Raw genomic sequence first — 17,128 nt, 5'->3', positions numbered from 1 at the left:
AAACAACAAAGTGTAAAGACTTCTCATCTTCTTTTTGTACATGATTTAAAACTGTATAGTTACAGGAACTGAAAGCACAACTACAAGTGGTCAAAACTTTTTCAGATGATATAAGAATGTAATTTGGCCTTGATAAATGTGCAAAAACAACCTTTAAAGCAGGAAAGCTGCAGCACCAAGAAAACATCAGTTTGGGACAAGAATGTGATGTAAAAGAACTTGAGCAAGAGGGAGTGTATAAATATTTGGGAATTGATTAAGGATCAACAATAAAATATGAGCAAATGCAAACAAAACTTAGTAAGTAATATTTTGAAGACTAAAATTAATACTGAAAATAGCACTGACATCTAAGAACAAAGACCAAGCTATAAACCAATTTACTCTTCCTGTCCTAACTTACAGTTTTGGAGTGATTGGCTGGCCCCAAAAGGTACTGGATAGGTTGCATAGGAAAACAAAAAGGTTGCTTCATGCTCCTCAAAGATTTATAAAAATCAGTGCATACCAAGACTATATATTCCCCAATATCCATTCTGAAGGAGGTATGAGCCTCCTCAAAATCGATTGCATGTACAGATCTGCAATTGTGAGACTGCATGCATATCTGCTGACCTCCAAGACCCAAACGTAGGGAAAGTTTTTTAACATGAGGAGAATAAGTCTAAAATGACTTCCCTGTTTAGTATAGCAGAAGCATATTGGCATCAAGAGGGAATGGAAATCAAAGCAGAAGTAGATAAAAATCAGGCAGCAACTGAATGTGCCAAAAAACAAAATAAAGAATTTAAGCTGAAAGATCAGATGAGAAGGCAAGAAATGTGGAAGATTCATAAATATAGTTGCAAGTATAGAAAACTCTTGGAACACCCCCATGTTGATCAGGACTGAACACAGGAATGGTTAAGGAGAGGTGAATTTAAACCAAAACACAAAAGGTTAATATTGTTGGCCCAAGATAGTGAACTACATACACGTTGGTTTCCAAAGTCTATTGAACATTTGAGAAACAGACAAATGTAGGTTTTGTAAAACAGAACTGGAAACAGTCACACATGTTGTTGCTGGCTGTGATATACTAATGGCAGAAGAACTGTATACTGAAAGGCATAATAATGTGGCAAGACTGTTGCACTGTGGATTGTGCAAACATTATGGTATTAAAGTGGCTGAAAATCACTGGAAACGAGCCACAAAGCATTATAGAAAATGATGAAGTTTACATCACATGGGATCACCCACTACCAACAGTTCACAAAATAGATGCAAGAAAACCAGATAGAGTGGTCCATGAAAAGAAGACAAAGGCAGCACTGATCTCTGAATTTGCTACCCCCAGTGACCACAGTATCTTATGTACAGAGAGACACAAAATCATAAAATACCAGGATTTGCAGGCAGAAAAGAGGGCAATGTGGAAGAAGGATACCCAGATAGTTCCAGTAGCAGTAGAAGGAGCAATGGGTCTTATAAAAAAAAAAAAGAATTTACAATCATTCTTAGATACGTTACCAAAAAATGTAACACCATAAAAATTGCAGGAGGAGTAAGAGTGAAACAATACTAAATTCATGAACTTTAATCATACTTTGACTTAGGAATGGGGTCCGTTCCCGTCATGGTATTAGAAACCCAAAAGACTTGGAGAAATTAAAAAAATATATATAACCACCAAGAAAGAAGAGGAAAGTGTCTGAGAGGTCTATTATTGGATTTTTCAGTTGAAGGAAATTTTTTGGAGCCACCCCTGTTTTGTATTCATCTATTAAGGGATTTCCTTGAAGTTGAGGTAATCAGGGGAGATACAGGAGGTCTTCTTCTCTACAGTGGGAGCTGGTGACTTCAAAGCAAGGTAGGTAGCAAAAGCAACTGAATGTTTGGGGCTAATTGGAATAGGGTTGGGCTATTTTATGGCAGGTCAATGCCCAATTTATTGTGATCAGGGCAAGCCTTAGGGGAAATGGTACACTAGATGAACAGCATCATAATGCACCCATGTCCAACTGTCTACCATTCTCCCTAAACACATCTCTTAGTGTCCCTAGTCACACCTCATCACGGCCTTCCCACATCATCCAGTTTACTTTTTTCTAAATTTTCACAGATTTTGCCTTATTCATCAACTTTTTCCTGCATACCTTTAACACACAGTAACTTCTCTGTTATAACTATAGTGGAAATAATAGAATTAAGCTGGGGTCTGGGGTCTACTAGGCTCCTCAGAAACCACAAGGTTTTAGATGTTTTGAACTGCATTTCAGAATTTTTTTTCTGCCATCCTTTTGATCCAATGATGTCTTGAAGAAAAATTCAGTCTTACTGTTCAAGTTTTCTTTTTCCTGCATCCTTTGAACATACCAAACTGAACTATAGCAACAGTTGTAAAATAACTAAATTAAGCCACTGTTTTTTCTAGTTGTTTTGAGGTGAATTTTATTTTTTTTCCTAAGCTCTTGATTCAATAATATCCCAAACAAATATCATGACTAAGTGGAAAAATTCAGTCTTACTGTTCAACTTTCCTTTTTCCTGCATTTTCTCCTTGTATTCTAAAGTGGCTGGAGTGAGGTGTAATGGCTGTGGAAAAAGTAATAAAATGAAGTCATGGTGGCCCCCAGAAACCATGTAGTTATAGTCAAAGTAAACTTTATCATTCAGAAATCACACAAGTGCAAAAACTGAAGGAAATTCTGTATCTCGAGACTCAGTGTGCAGACAACATATAGACTATTTTCACAGACATTTACACATGTAACACCCAGCTATTACATCAAGTTAATGCAGGTAGACAGACTAATATTGCACATAATTAGAAACACATTTTAACACTTTTTGAACTGAACACTTACTTGCATGAGACTTTAGTAATGCACAGGGTGGTACAGCGGTAACGTTGTTGCCTCACAGCAAGAGGTGCTCGCGTTCGATTCTTGGCTGTAGAGCCTTCTGTGTGGAGTCTGCATGTCCTCCCTGCGGTCGAGTGGCCACTGAAAGACATGCGTGAATGGGTGTGTCTGTGCTGAAGGTTGGGTGTCGGGCTGGCAACTCGGCACCATAAAAAATCTACTGCCAATCATTAGCGGACCGGAGTTCCACTGTGGTGGCCCCTAACCGGGAAAAGCCGAAAAGACAAACAAACTTGGTTAAGCCATTGCATTAATCCTTGAACAGAAACAGACATTTAAGTATTGCACTGTGAACATTAGAGGATTGCACTATGGACCTTAGAGTAGTGCACTACGGTTAATTTACGAATTTGCATGTATTGCACTGAAAGAAAAGATATTTTACTGCATTGCTACTGCCCTAGATGGCCTATAAGTTACAGTCATGGTGAATATTGCACTAAGTGTTAGGTGAGACTGGTAACCAGGTTCTTGCACAAATTGAGACAGTTTCTACTGACCCAGTTAGACATCATGGAGTGTAGTTCTTATTAGAGTTCAGCAGCCTGAGGACATTAGGGAAGAAGCTGTTCCTGAATATCATAATCCTGCAAAGTATGCTTCGGAAGAGCTTTCCAAATGATAGATGCAGGAACAGTCTGTAAGCAGGGTGAGTGCAGTCTTTAATTATTCCTCTGAACCTTCTGAGACATCTGGATAAGTACACATCATGGATAGGTGGTAAGGTGGTCTTAATGATCCTCTTGGCTGTCTTCGCCACTCTCTAGAGGGATTTGCGCTCAGAGGTAGAGCAGCTTCCATACCATACTACAAGATTGTTCGTCAGGATTCTTTCTATCATACCTCTGTAGAAGGTAGTGAGAACTGGCAATGGGAGATTCGCTCTCCTCAGCCTTCTTAAAAAGTGCAGCCTCTTCTGCACTTTCTTGACTATGGCATTTGTATGTGTTCCAAGACAACTCCTCATCGATGTGCACTCCCAGGAAATACGTGCTTCTCATTCTTTCAACTGTTTCCCCATTGATTGTGAGGGGAGAATGTTCCTTGCATTTTTTCCTGTAGTCCACAATTATCTGTTTTGTCTTGTTTACATTTAGTGCTAAGTTGTTATTTCCACACCAGGTAATAAGTTGTTCCACCTCATCTCTATATGCTGTTTCATCGTCATTACTGATGAGGCCCACCAACATTTTGTCATCAGCAAACTTGATGATGTGATTTGTATTGTACCTGGATGTACAATCATGTGTTAACAGGGTGAACAGCAAGGGACTATGTACAGATCCTTGTGGAACTCCAGTGTTAAGAGTGATGCTGAGGAGTTATTTCCTGTGCACACTTTCTGAGGTCTGTCTGTGAGAAAGACAAGAATGCAGTTACAAAGTGGAGTGATGACATCCAGTTGGAGTAGCTTCATTACCAGATGAAACAAGATGACTGTGTTAAAAGCTGAGCTGAAGTCAATGAATAGCACCCTCCCAAAGGTGTTTTTATTCTCAAGGTGTTCCAGCAATAGATGGAGTGCTAGAGAGATGGCATCTGCTGTAGAGTGATTTGCTCTGTAAGCAAACTGCAGAGGATCAAGATTAGCAGGTATCTCAGATGTTATGGCAGCCTTGACCAGCCTTTCAAAACACTTCATCACTGTGGAGGTGAGGGCTACAGGGCAGTAGTCATTTAGGCAAGATGGTGGAGACTTCTTTGGTAATGGAATGATTGTTGTATCCATGAAGCATTTTGGAACTATTTGCTGACTCGGAGAGTTACTGAAGATATCCATGAGAACATTTGTTAGTTGCACTGCGCAGTCCCTGAGCACACACCCCCAGGATGTTGTCAGGCCCAGCTGCTTTTCTTGGGTTAACTCTGTGCAGTGCCCTTTAGACATCAGCTGGGTTGAGGGTGAGCATCTTCTCGTTATGGCCGATGGGCATTTTCTTTGCTGTTGTTCTGTTCCCTTCCTCAAATCTGCTGAAGCCGACATTCAGCTTATTTAGGGACTCCTTGTTGTCCTTACATTGTGAAGAAGGAATCTGTAGTCAGTTATGGACTGGATACCCTGTCATAGGTGCCTGGGGTCTTTTTGGTCAGAGAAGTAGCTCTAGATCTTTCTGCCATAGGTGCATTTTGCTTCCCTCACTCCCTTGTTCAGATTTACTCTGGCTGTTCTGAGGGCTTCCCTGTCTCCAGACCTGAAGGCTGCATTCCTTGCTTTCAGTAGCTCATACACCTCTTTTGTCAGCCAGGGATTCTGGTTGGCTCATCTGATGATGGTTTTGGTGACTGTCACGTCATCCACGCATTTCTAGATGTAGCCCATCACTGCCTCGGTGTACTCTTCCAGGCTGATACACTGGTTCTCAGTAGCCGACTCCTTGAATATGCTCCAGTCTATACTCTCGAAACAGTCCTGGAGTGCTGAGACTGCACCCTATGTCCATACTCTTGTTTAACTGTTGGTCTCCCTCTAGTTAGCAATAGTTTATATGCTGGCAGTAACAATATGGAGAGGTGGTCAGAGTTTTCCACATATATATATATATATATATATATATATATATATATATATATATATATATATGGGTTCATGTCAAACCAACGACATATTAAAATAACGAAAGTCACTACAAGCGAAACCATCGACAGTTCAAAACATCGACAGTACATGTATCAGTACAGCTAACATGGGTCCTGCAAGGGGAAGTAAAGGATATGATATGATACTGTACCCATACTACTTCCCCCTTGCAGGACCCATGTTAGCGCTGTACTTTCGTATACATGTACTGTCGATGTTTTCAACTGTCGATGGTTTCGTTTCGCTGTAGTGACTTTTGTTATTTTAATATGTCGTTGGTTTGACATGAACCCATATATATATATATATATATATATATATATATATATATATATATATTTTATAGATGCTAAAGTACATTTTATAGCTATTTTCCACCCTATGATACAATGATGGTCTGAACAAAAAACGTGCAAATAAAGACATTGGTCTTATTTTTTTAAGCTGGGTCTAAAAATAGCAGTTTAAAACTGAGAAGATGACAAATGTTTGCAAGGATGCATAAATCCTATCTGTCTTCCTAGTCCCTCAAAAGACTAGTCACTGTTTCTGTATCTCTCTGGTATTACATTAGGATGAAGACACAAATAGCTCAGTCATATATTTCAAGTAGCTGTTGTCCAACATACATACAGCATGCCTCTTCACCCCCACAATCAAAAGAGAGCCACCATCTGCGAACCAATCTGGAAAAATCAAACAGGATACAGTAAAATATTTCAATCAGCTGTTATCACATGTACATAATATCATACCTCCTTACTCTGCCCTCCAAAGATAACCCACTACATAGGTGTCCAATGTTTGATTGTCTTTTTTGTTTTTCAATTTCTTGATAAACACAGTAATGCATTGCAGCTTGTTTGTTCACGTCCAGTACACCAGCTTTGATGGCCATCTGTGCATACTCTAACGTTTGTCATGAAAGATAAAGAAAGAGAATGAAACACTGTCCATAGCCCTCACACAAGCTTTGGTAACATTCTGTGCACTACTATGAGGGCTGGCTATAAGGAAAGTCAAAGTAGCAATGAGAAGAGTGTCCCCATCTCCTTCTTCACAGGCTACAGGACACTTCTATGCACGCCTCTCAGCAAGGTTGGTTCCAGACTAGATGAGGTCAGGACAGATGCCACTACTAAGCCTTTGTCAAAATTCACTGGGGTGTGATATGTTAGTGAGGCCCCCAAAAGTTCTGAGGGTCTGATTATTCTGTGATGCATTTTATGCCTTATTTTTGAAAGACAAAAACATATTAAATGTTTTACTGCTACTCAGATGTGAGTTATGTATGTGCCTAATAACATTTGTGTGTGTCCACAGATAATAAAATCACATTGATAGTATTTATTTTTTTATTTTTTGAATCAATTTTATTTTATTTATTTTTCAAATAAACAAACTTTTTACAATATTTATAAAGGTAGAGAGACACAAGGATACTGAAACACTGGTAACTAATCTAAATACTAGGGTATAAAATAAATATCTTTAATGTCAGCTAATAATTATAGTTATTTGCAAGCAATTTCAATTTTGTCCAATATTTAAACTTATCTTTCCATTAGATACTATAGAAATCATATTACTTTATTTTTTTCTTTCTAGCATACAGTTGTGTTTAGATTAAGATGATCACTAAAATTAGGAGATTTTTTTCCATTTTGTACTAATCACCTTCTTAACTATAGCCAACAAAGTCCAAATTAATGATTATCGTGAAGTGCTAATGCAATCAGGTATAGGTACATTAGCTAACAAGAACGAATGACTTCTAACACAGTTATCAGTCCACAATGCTCTAAAAAGGATTTAATATAATTACAAAATGTAATATTCTTTTCACATTTTAAAAAAATGTGGAACCAATCTGCTTTATTTTTACACACACACACTCTCTCTCTCCCTTTGTGGCAACACTTCTGAAAGCTGTCCATCACCTATCACACAAGCACGCACCAATGTGACATCAGTCCTGACAAGCCAGGTCTATCAGAAAATTTGTGCATGTGTGCGTGCGCGCACACACTCACACACACACACACACACACACACACACACACACACACACACACACACACAAAATACCTCTCAACTGTCCCAGAGTTTGGTTCAAAATCTTGCTCTCTCCCTCCTGATCCCTACTAAAAGTGATGATTGGGGAAAATAGGTGACTTACACTTAGTAAACAATGAGAATCACTATTACAGTTACTGACTTCATTCTTTACTTCAGAAAATGCATGTTAATTCACATTCTCTTATTCAGTCAACTCTAATATTTTAAAGCTTGTACTTATTTGTCCCTATTTATTTCTAGATTTGATTAAAGAGGCTGTCACAGTGACATGCATAGGCATCTTAAAAAAAATAAACAGATAAATAAAACTTTAACAACAACAACAAAAATAGCAGTTAGCCCCACACTAGTAAAACCAGGCATTCCATGTCACGTTTCATACAGCAGCCTCTACAAAGCATTGTTCCGCTGCGTCCGAGCCGCAGAAAGACCTGTGATAACAGAGGGACGAGGTAATCTGATTTTCTTTTAAACAGAAATTGGAACTACACACATGTGCAGCTGCATGCATAACTATTTTTTGCAATTCTTATGAAAAATTAGATAATAAAAAAATGAATAATATAGTTATAAAGAGAAAAAAAATGAATAAAGTATTTGAGTTTTGATTTTACTGGAAGGGCTGGAGCCCAGCAGCGAGTACTACAAGACATTCCTGCTTCTCCATCACCACTATCAGTGTTGAAGGTTGTGGCGCCAATTGGAAATCGATATACTTCCTCTTGCAAGTGTGCTTTTCTCCTTTTCTTGGTGGCAGGACAGTCTAAGGAGGGAGAGAGGAAGGGAGATAGAACCAAAACCTATATGGCAGGGATTGTTGATGGTCATCTGAACCTCTGTTCTGACATGGTAGGTGGAGGCCTCAAAAAGATTTACAGACAGATTCTGGATGAGGTGGTCAGAATAACAGGGCTCAAATACACCAGTGCTTGTGTGTGCACCACTGACACAGTACCACTGTCTGACATCCTAGATTATCTTGAGAATGTCAGCATGTAAGGCACCCCAGTCAGTATCAAATAAGCTGCTACTCCCCACAGGCAGCACCTTTGACTCTCAGAGGTTCAGGTTGATCCTGCTGACTCCGACCTCCTTTTCATTGATGATTCAAATGTGAATGATGCTGACACCCACAGCACTTGTGAGAGCACTGTCAATAAAGCCATCCTCTGGCCATTAATGCTGAGTGCCATTGCTGAAGGAACTGTTAGAGCCAAGAGAATCAGCACCAAAAAAATGGCACTGAAGGCACCATCAAAAGGAATCTGCAAGGTCCTTTGATGTTAACAGCTATCAGCAGAGGCTCCAATCAGCTCTGAATCATAAATCAATTAGAATTCAACTGACCTCAGCTCTATCAGTGTTATCACAGGGGCTGATGAAGTGGAAGATGGTCCAGGAACCATATCAAATGGGCTCTAATCTACAGGGCCAGTCAATCAGTGAAAGACTGGACAAGTCCTGTTTTTATCAAAGCCTGAAGAAGGGCTGCCATCATTTTAGTATACAGAAAATCAACCGTAGCATGACTCCTATGAAAAGGAACACACTTCTTATACACTACAGATCTGGAGGAATGAGGCCTGCCCTGCACTGTTTCAAGTGACATGTGATACTCAGCCCTGCATAGAAAAGCTGTGAATGGGTTGATCAACATAATACGATGATACTCTTATACTAGTGTCTGAAGAAGATTATCTTTCTTCCTACCTAGGAAAGATGCTTAGCCAACCCCCCCTCCCCCACACAAAAAAAAGTGTGCCAGATCTTAAGCTCATGCCAATCACGTTTTAAAACCAGACTGTCCCTTCATGACACAACACTTATTAATAAGAAACTGTAATATCTGAACAAGTGCAATAAGCCCACAACAGTTTCACACAACCCTCTCACTCTAAGATAAGAGCAGTAAATAAAGTCCTTCATGTTCTATAGCTAACTTAACTAGAACATTTGGAGCAGCGCAGACAAAAAGGCACAGCTCAACTATGGGCAGGGAAAATCTGAAGCATGATTTTTTTGCTGAGTGAAACTTACGAAGATCTACAAGTGAAAGGGATGTTTATACACTGTACACAAGTCATCCACTAAATGATGCAAGAAAAAAAATGAGGTAAACTGCAATTTAATCAATAAAACAAGCTTGAGCTCTGGGAACATGAAGATACCTATGCTATGAGCTAAAAGCCAAACATTGATCTGGAGGCTGAGTGGAAGTGATCAACCTTATGGTATAAGGGAGGAGTTGGGCGTCGGGAAAAATCGTCTTGTGGTTTAAGTCGTGCATTTAAATAGGATGCACAAGATCACCTCAGATCCATCGTGCTAAAGTGAACATCTTTCAAGAAGTCAAAAAGTATCATTTGTCATTGGCGATTACATCTGAAGCTGTAACAGGATCATGAAAAATACAGATAACTGATATTTCAAGTCTGTACATACAACATACCTCTTCGTCATCAGGCTGTAAGACACAATGAAGCCAAGAGATCTCAGCAAGTTTTTGAAGCTCGATTTCTACACTGTGCAGCCCGTTAGAGAGGAATTCTTCATGTGGGGACTCCAGCTGCTATACAACCAGAAAAAAGGGAAAAGGCTCGGTAAGATTTGACAATAGCAAAGTGCGTACAGTATTTCAAATGACTTATGCAAATGTGCAATGTATAACCATCAGCTATCCATGTATCAGAATTAATAAACCACTGGGAAATGTATTAACTCAATGTGGCGACTTTGGAAAATGATTATGAAACTGCTAACTACGTCTGCAGACATTAAACACCTGACAAGTTGCAGGGGTATACAGTTAGAATAATTCTACAAAATCAGTTTATATATCCTATACAACATTCAATTTGTAATGTCATATAATATTACTAACCTTTTCCATACTAATGGTTCACCTACTTTTACATACAAACTTTAAGAATAGTAGTTGTGACCAATAAAATAAAAGTCAAATCAAAATTAACAACAGACAGTGATGACTGTAACACAATTACAAGATAAGCTTTTTGCATGTTTGCAAGGGGCTTGTGCTACCAACACCTTTTCAACCTTTGGGATAAAAGGGTACTTCCTTACCCACACCATTCTGCCATCTCATTATTTACATTGTCTTTTCATCAATCAAAATGGGAGTTGATCAAATCTAATCATCTAATTTCATTGCGATTGTTACAGGTGTAATTAAAGCCATGTATCCCTAGCTTTATTAACCTATCATTGACAACTCCACAAAAACACCACCACCAGGCAGCTTTCCCCAGCCTTAAAACACCACATACTGTAACTTCCCTGTATTTCGAGACTTATTCCTCGAAACTTTCATCAACCTATTCAAGAACAGACATACAGCACCAAATCCCAAACTCCTAATGCTAGAACTTAGTATCAAATCCAGATATACATGACTCCTCTCCATCATACATTCAGCCCTATCAAACTATGTGGGGATGTCCATCCAAACACTGGTCTGCCTTACAATATAAAAACCTACATGGTATCTTGCTTACAATCCTGCTTCGCTCAGCCTACTAAATCATCCAATCGTAATTCTTTTAATATTTAAGATTCAGAAGTAAACTAACTTCCATGCCTGGATAACATAGCATTCATCAGATATCATTAAAACTACTGAGACTTGGCTAAATCAAGACTTAAAAGATGAGTAATTTCTACCTTTGGGATACAATATTCTAAGACCAGAAAGAAAGGCAGGTGGGATTGTTATATTTTACAGCAATTCTTTTAACTTGACTCTTCATCACTCAAGATCCCCAGAAATAAGTAATATTGAACTCCTCATGTCCTTCTAAAACTAGATAAACATACATAACAAGAATATACATTCCTCTAGGCAACAATACAAATACAGCAGAATAATTATTTTCTGGGGCTTCTCAAATACTCCACAAGAAATTATAATAATGGGTGATCTAAATATTGACTAGCAGACCATAAGAAATGACATCTCTATTGATGTGATAAACTTAAATGGACAAACCCAACTCCTTAAATCCCAATCTAGGTGCAATAAACATTTTGACAGGAAATCCACCTTATATTGGATTCTCACTAACATCCCCCCCAAAAATGATCCCCTATGGTGCTTTCCCCAACACCCTACGTGACCACTACCTTGCCTGCACTAAAGGGGGCTACCATAATATCCATAAACTTCACCACTACAACCACAGCCACAATCTGTCTTCCTTCCTAAAAGATGCCTTCAACTCAAAATTAAAATTAATAAACCGGAACCCAGTACTAACTCTTCAACTAGATGACACTGTCTCTCTATTCAACACAACTTTCCTCAATATTCTAAAAGTACACAACCCTATAAGAGCCAAAGGAATCCAAGCAAATCCAGTACCCTGTCTCTCCAGACAAAGCAAACAAGTTAGGAATCTGAGAGACAAAGCATGGGAAACTTGGAAATAAGACAAGAGTCTAAACTACAAAAACATAAACACCTCAGAAATATCACCAAGAAAAGGATTATACTTGACAAGAAATTCATATTACATCTGCCTTCAACCTTTAAATCAAAATCAACCCAAACCGCTTGTGGTCTACAGTCAACCAACTACTAAATTCTGGCCAAGTCACCTAACCTAATAATTCTGCTGTCCCTCGTAGGTTCACAGGTGTTTACTAGGCTAACGACCACAAGGGCCTTTTTAAGCCTAGCCATGGATCCCAAATCTCTGACGAGTTCTGATGCCATTGATAAGTGTAAGCATGGACCTGGGAGATGAACCATTTACAGGTTACCTGTTTGCATCAGAGACATAGATGCCAAACCAGGGATGAATTTCTGGTTTCCCATCCAATTGTCCAAGTTGCACTTGAATTGTATTAGGGAGGAACTCTGCTTCACATGGATGGGGAGCCTGTTCCATAGACAGGGTAGTCTGTGGGATACATACTAATCTCTCCAGCAGGTTCTAGTTATATCACAGGCAAGGTTTAAGTCTTTAGAATGGGTAATTCTAGTACTGTTTGTTTTGTGGATATGCGGGAGGTCCATCAGAGTAGGGTCTGACAATACCCTGTATGCCAGGCATAGATCTCATCTCAAAAGCCTGTAGGAGACAGAATACAGTCAAACGACTTGGATTACCAACTTAATGCACACTTCATCAACTCTGTAACTTCTCTCCTAAATCTTTCAAACTCCACTACACTACAACCTCCTTATAAATCAACACTCCACTATAAAAATTTCTCTTTGGAACCCATCTACACCTACAATTACACCATTAAAAAAATGTAAAACTGAAACCTACTCATTGATGCCCCAAATAACAAACCACAAGAATATATTAAAATGTCAGTATATGCTGGGGTCAGTTTCTATATTAATGAGCCCATCCACTAAAGTTTCCCAGTTTATGGAATAAATCTTAGATCTAACCCTTACACAAGGACAACACTTCTACAGATCTTACCAACTACAGACCAATAGTCATTATAGCTCCACCATAAAAAGTCCTTGAGAAATGTATCTAAACAAAACTATTCTCCTTCATTTTAGGCAACAATCTGCTATCTTCAACACAGCATGGATTCCACTTTAACCAAAGCACTATGGCCCTCCTTAACTTTATAACCACTATAAAGCAGCACAGAAATTAGAGAAACCTAGTCTTCACAGTCTTTTTTGAACTATTAAAGGCTTCTGACACAGATTCACACAGAAAACTACTACAACATTTGCCCTCATTAGGTGTAGATGTACCCACACTCACTTTAACAGCTGCCTATCTTGCAGGCAACAGGCTGTTTAATGGTAAAATAACAGCTCCCTTTTCCTCCCCAGAGCATCTGGAGCCCACGGTTCTCTTTTCTAGACTTTGACTTATTCAACACGTTATGAATGCCTCCACTTAACAAGCAAATATGCAAAGTTCATTCAATAAGCAGATGATTCCACTCTTATATGTGCTGCTAAAAATGGATAAACTACAATGACTAAACACAGGATTCCCTTACCGATATTGAAATATGGCTCTCTGATTCCCATCTCTTTCTAAACACCCCAAAATCCAAGCTTATCCTATTCACCCAAAGCAATTCTCTAGTCAGAAATCTCTTTTCACTCTAACCTCCCCAAACAATATAAAAACTGAATTTGTCACTCACACTAAACTACTAGGTGTAATAATTGATGACAACTTGAAACTTGACTATCATATAAAAGATGTAATAAAAAAAATAAAATAGGCAACCTCTACAGGATAAAACCTTACCTAGCAGATACTGCTAGAAAACACATTGCTTCAAATGTCCTCCTTGCAAATCCTCTTACTGCATCCCCCATTTTCATTAATCTTCAGGTACCACAGACCAATCTCCTACAGTAATGTACAACAAAGCAGACACATTTGCTGATGATGTGATGTACAGTTCTCACCACTGTACCTCTCAACTTCTTAGTACAAGAAATCTGGACAAAACCTAAAATAATGGGGGGGGGGGGCAATGGGACATATTTTACATATTGTTCTTATAAACTTAGAAGGTTGCTAGAATAACAGGTTTTCGGTTAGCATGCATTTGCTCAAGTATATGAAGTCCGAAACTCCGTCTGTCATTATTTAGTGACTTCAGTCCTCAATGATTTGCCAGAAAACCATAATATTTTAGGAGGAAGAGACCAAAAATATGAGGCAAAATTTCGATAGCTAAGTGGTACGCCATTATGTAACTTTAAAGTAGCTACACTGGCAAGAACTGCCTCACTCTCTGAGTCTATCTGAACTACTTATCATACATAATTTTATTCACAAACCTGAAAAATGCCCTAGCCTAACACAAATCCTTCAACACTACTCACCAAATGGGCCTCTTCATTCAATAGACAAAAAATACTCCTAATAACTAAATCAAACAACTCTGCTGACAACTCTCTGTATTTGTCCTACATTTCTAATGTCTGGAACTCCATCCCTATTACCATTAAAGAAATACCTCAGGTAGAGTCTTTTAATTCTCAATTAAAACAACACCTAATGAACACATGCCTGTGTCCCTGCTCAGCTTATGGCTAAATAAAAATTCCAATCCATCCTCACAGTGAATTATAAGCTATACTACCCCTCACCTTATTAGACACAACATATTGATACAGTCCTATATCTACGGCTTGTGTCACTATCATCCTATTCATCCTTTTCCCCAACACCACTTACTTTTCTCTCTGCTTTCTAGTCTTCTCCTCACACCCACTTATGTTGTTATACCACCTATTCCCTTCAACATCTCCTGACACAGTACCTTTCCTTTTCGCTCCCCTCTTCTTTCATTCCCTTTCATATCACATCTCTTCTGTTTCTCCTCCTACCCAATGACCTTTTTTACTTTTTTTTGCTCCTGAACCTAGTTGCTGCATGGTGTCAGACAGGGGAGTGGCACCAGGTGCCAAAAGTACCAGCTAAGACTTTGCTGTATTATTACCACATCTGCAGACATGTTTCGTGAATACGTTTTATTAAACCTCGCTTTTTAAAATGGCAGTCTCTTCTCTTTCTTTCCACTAGCTTTGTTTTGCACCACTATTGTACTTGTGTATCGGATTTTATTCTTCACTTACAAGAATTTTTATCTGCTGGTATGTACTGTTGTCTTTTCTAAAGTTTTACTATATGTTTTATTTTATTCTGTGTAAACTGCTTAAAGTGCTTGAAATTCTGAAGATCTGTTTTTGTCCCTTTTTTACATGTATTATACTTGGAGCTTTTTTCCCCAGGCCTACTCTGAAAAGGGGCAGCTTATTCCAGACAAACAATTATGGCAATCAAATGCTAATAAATCAAACAAATTATTTATTTTTAACCAGGTAGAGAAATGGTCATTCACTGAGTTTCAGCCACAACCTACATCACAAGGGCATGGTTGATGGTAATATACAAGAAAACTTTACAGAATAGCTAATCAAGCAGCATGCTTCTAGGAGGTGAGAAGAAACTGGAGTACAACCCACAGAAAACACATGCAAACATGAATGCAACATGCAGGTTCCCACAGGCAATGAAAGGAATTCAAGACTGAATACTAGAAAATGGAGCTGTGAAGCACAGATCTAGTGAGTATAAGGTAGGGAATTACATTTGACAAATGTGGTATTTAATGAAAACAAATTTATGTTCCAGCTGTACAGATCTGGGAGGATGCAATGGAGATGAATTTGTCATCTAAGGGTCCCTGTAAGTTAACACTCACATATGAGAGGCAGTTCAGTCATTTTTGTTAATACTGATTTGAAGCAGCAAAAGGGATCCACTTTGTAAAGAAGAAACATTTAAAGGGTAATAACTAATGTCTTGATAGGACATTAAAAATATGCCTACAACAGCATCAGACTTTGCTAACTCTGCAAAGCTGGCAAACTACATTCTGTCTACAACAGCTCTTCCATCTTCTTGGCAAAATGCCATTATTTCAATTATATCAAAGCTTAGGACAGACCCTTGTTTGGTTACATCTTGTACACCTATTTTGCTGTTTAGCAATCATTATAAACTTATATTGCTGTACAGAGTCAAAAAACATGCTTTGCCTGCGTTGATACATCTAGGTCAAGCACACTTTATTCCTAGTGGTCACCCTAGCTCTGACAATCTACTTAAGACAGCACTCTTACTGGAGTATTCCCAGACATCTAACTCCATTCTGTGTTTGACTAGCATGGATGCTGAAAAAGCATGGGCTTTCCCGATAAGTTATTAGAGATGATTAAAAACTGTAAGTGGGATCTCAGGCAAAGATCATGCCAGTCTCTATTCTCTCAGAGTATTCAGTTGTTTAGGGGGACAAGGCATGGCTCTCTACTCTTTCCTTGTATTTACTATTTAATCTTCTCCTACATATGGTTATGAGCAGAGCTCACAGGAGTACATGCTTCCTCTATAAGTGGAAAGGAATTTGTCTCAACATTTTGTGATTGGTGCAAGCTATTTCCTGGTTCATACTGCCTTTAGTTCTGTATACTGCACAGGGAACCCCTCTTCCTCAGAAAAACACTTTCCTTGAAATTAAGAAGCTGTTTTGATTTTTTTTTCTTTTTTTGTGCTAGGAAGTCCATCATAGAATTAATTGGCTATGCTAACAATGCCATAAGATTTCAGTGGACTAACATTCTCAGACTGAAACTTAATGTTAAAGTGGCGAATATGAAATCCTTTACAGAATTACTTTCTAAAATTCATGGCTTGCCTAAACTGTTTGACATGATCCCAAACAAAAAGGACCTTCAAGTAAGAATAGGCTCCTCCCAACCTTAGATATTTTGTCCAGTTATGCTGCGGTAGCGTTGTCGCCTCACAGTAAGACGTTGCCCTGTTCGATTCTCAGCTAGAACGTTTTCTGCGTGGAGACATGCGTGAATGGGCATACCTTCGTTGAAGGTTGTGCGTCAGGGCTGGTAACTCGGCACGTAAAACTCAACTACCAATCATTAGCGGACCGGAGTTACTCTGTGGCGACCCCTAACCGGGAAAAGCCGAAAGACACAGACAAACAAACAAGGGCCACAGACCTGACATTCTCCTTTAGTTGC

At 38.7% G+C, this 17,128-nt stretch overlaps 1 protein-coding gene across 1 annotated transcript in view; it reads right to left on the bottom strand.

The window, feature by feature from the left end:
• DGKH (diacylglycerol kinase eta) overlaps nt 1-17,128 on the bottom strand; it is a 1,992,493-nt gene that overhangs the window by 182,289 nt on the left and 1,793,076 nt on the right. The window contains exon 27 of the mRNA XM_044071702.1: nt 10,013-10,132. Within this exon, the coding sequence (XP_043927637.1) occupies nt 10,013-10,132 (120 nt within the window). The remainder of the gene's footprint in view (nt 1-10,012; nt 10,133-17,128) is intronic.

The sequence above is a fragment of the Protopterus annectens genome, chromosome 5.part0, assembly GCF_019279795.1.
Source record: "Protopterus annectens isolate FY-2018-M chromosome 5.part0, PAN1.0, whole genome shotgun sequence".
Classification (NCBI taxonomy): domain Eukaryota; kingdom Metazoa; phylum Chordata; order Ceratodontiformes; family Protopteridae; genus Protopterus; species Protopterus annectens.
The sequence above is the reverse complement of the archived record's forward strand: the minus strand, read 5'-3'. Positions and strand labels throughout refer to the sequence as shown.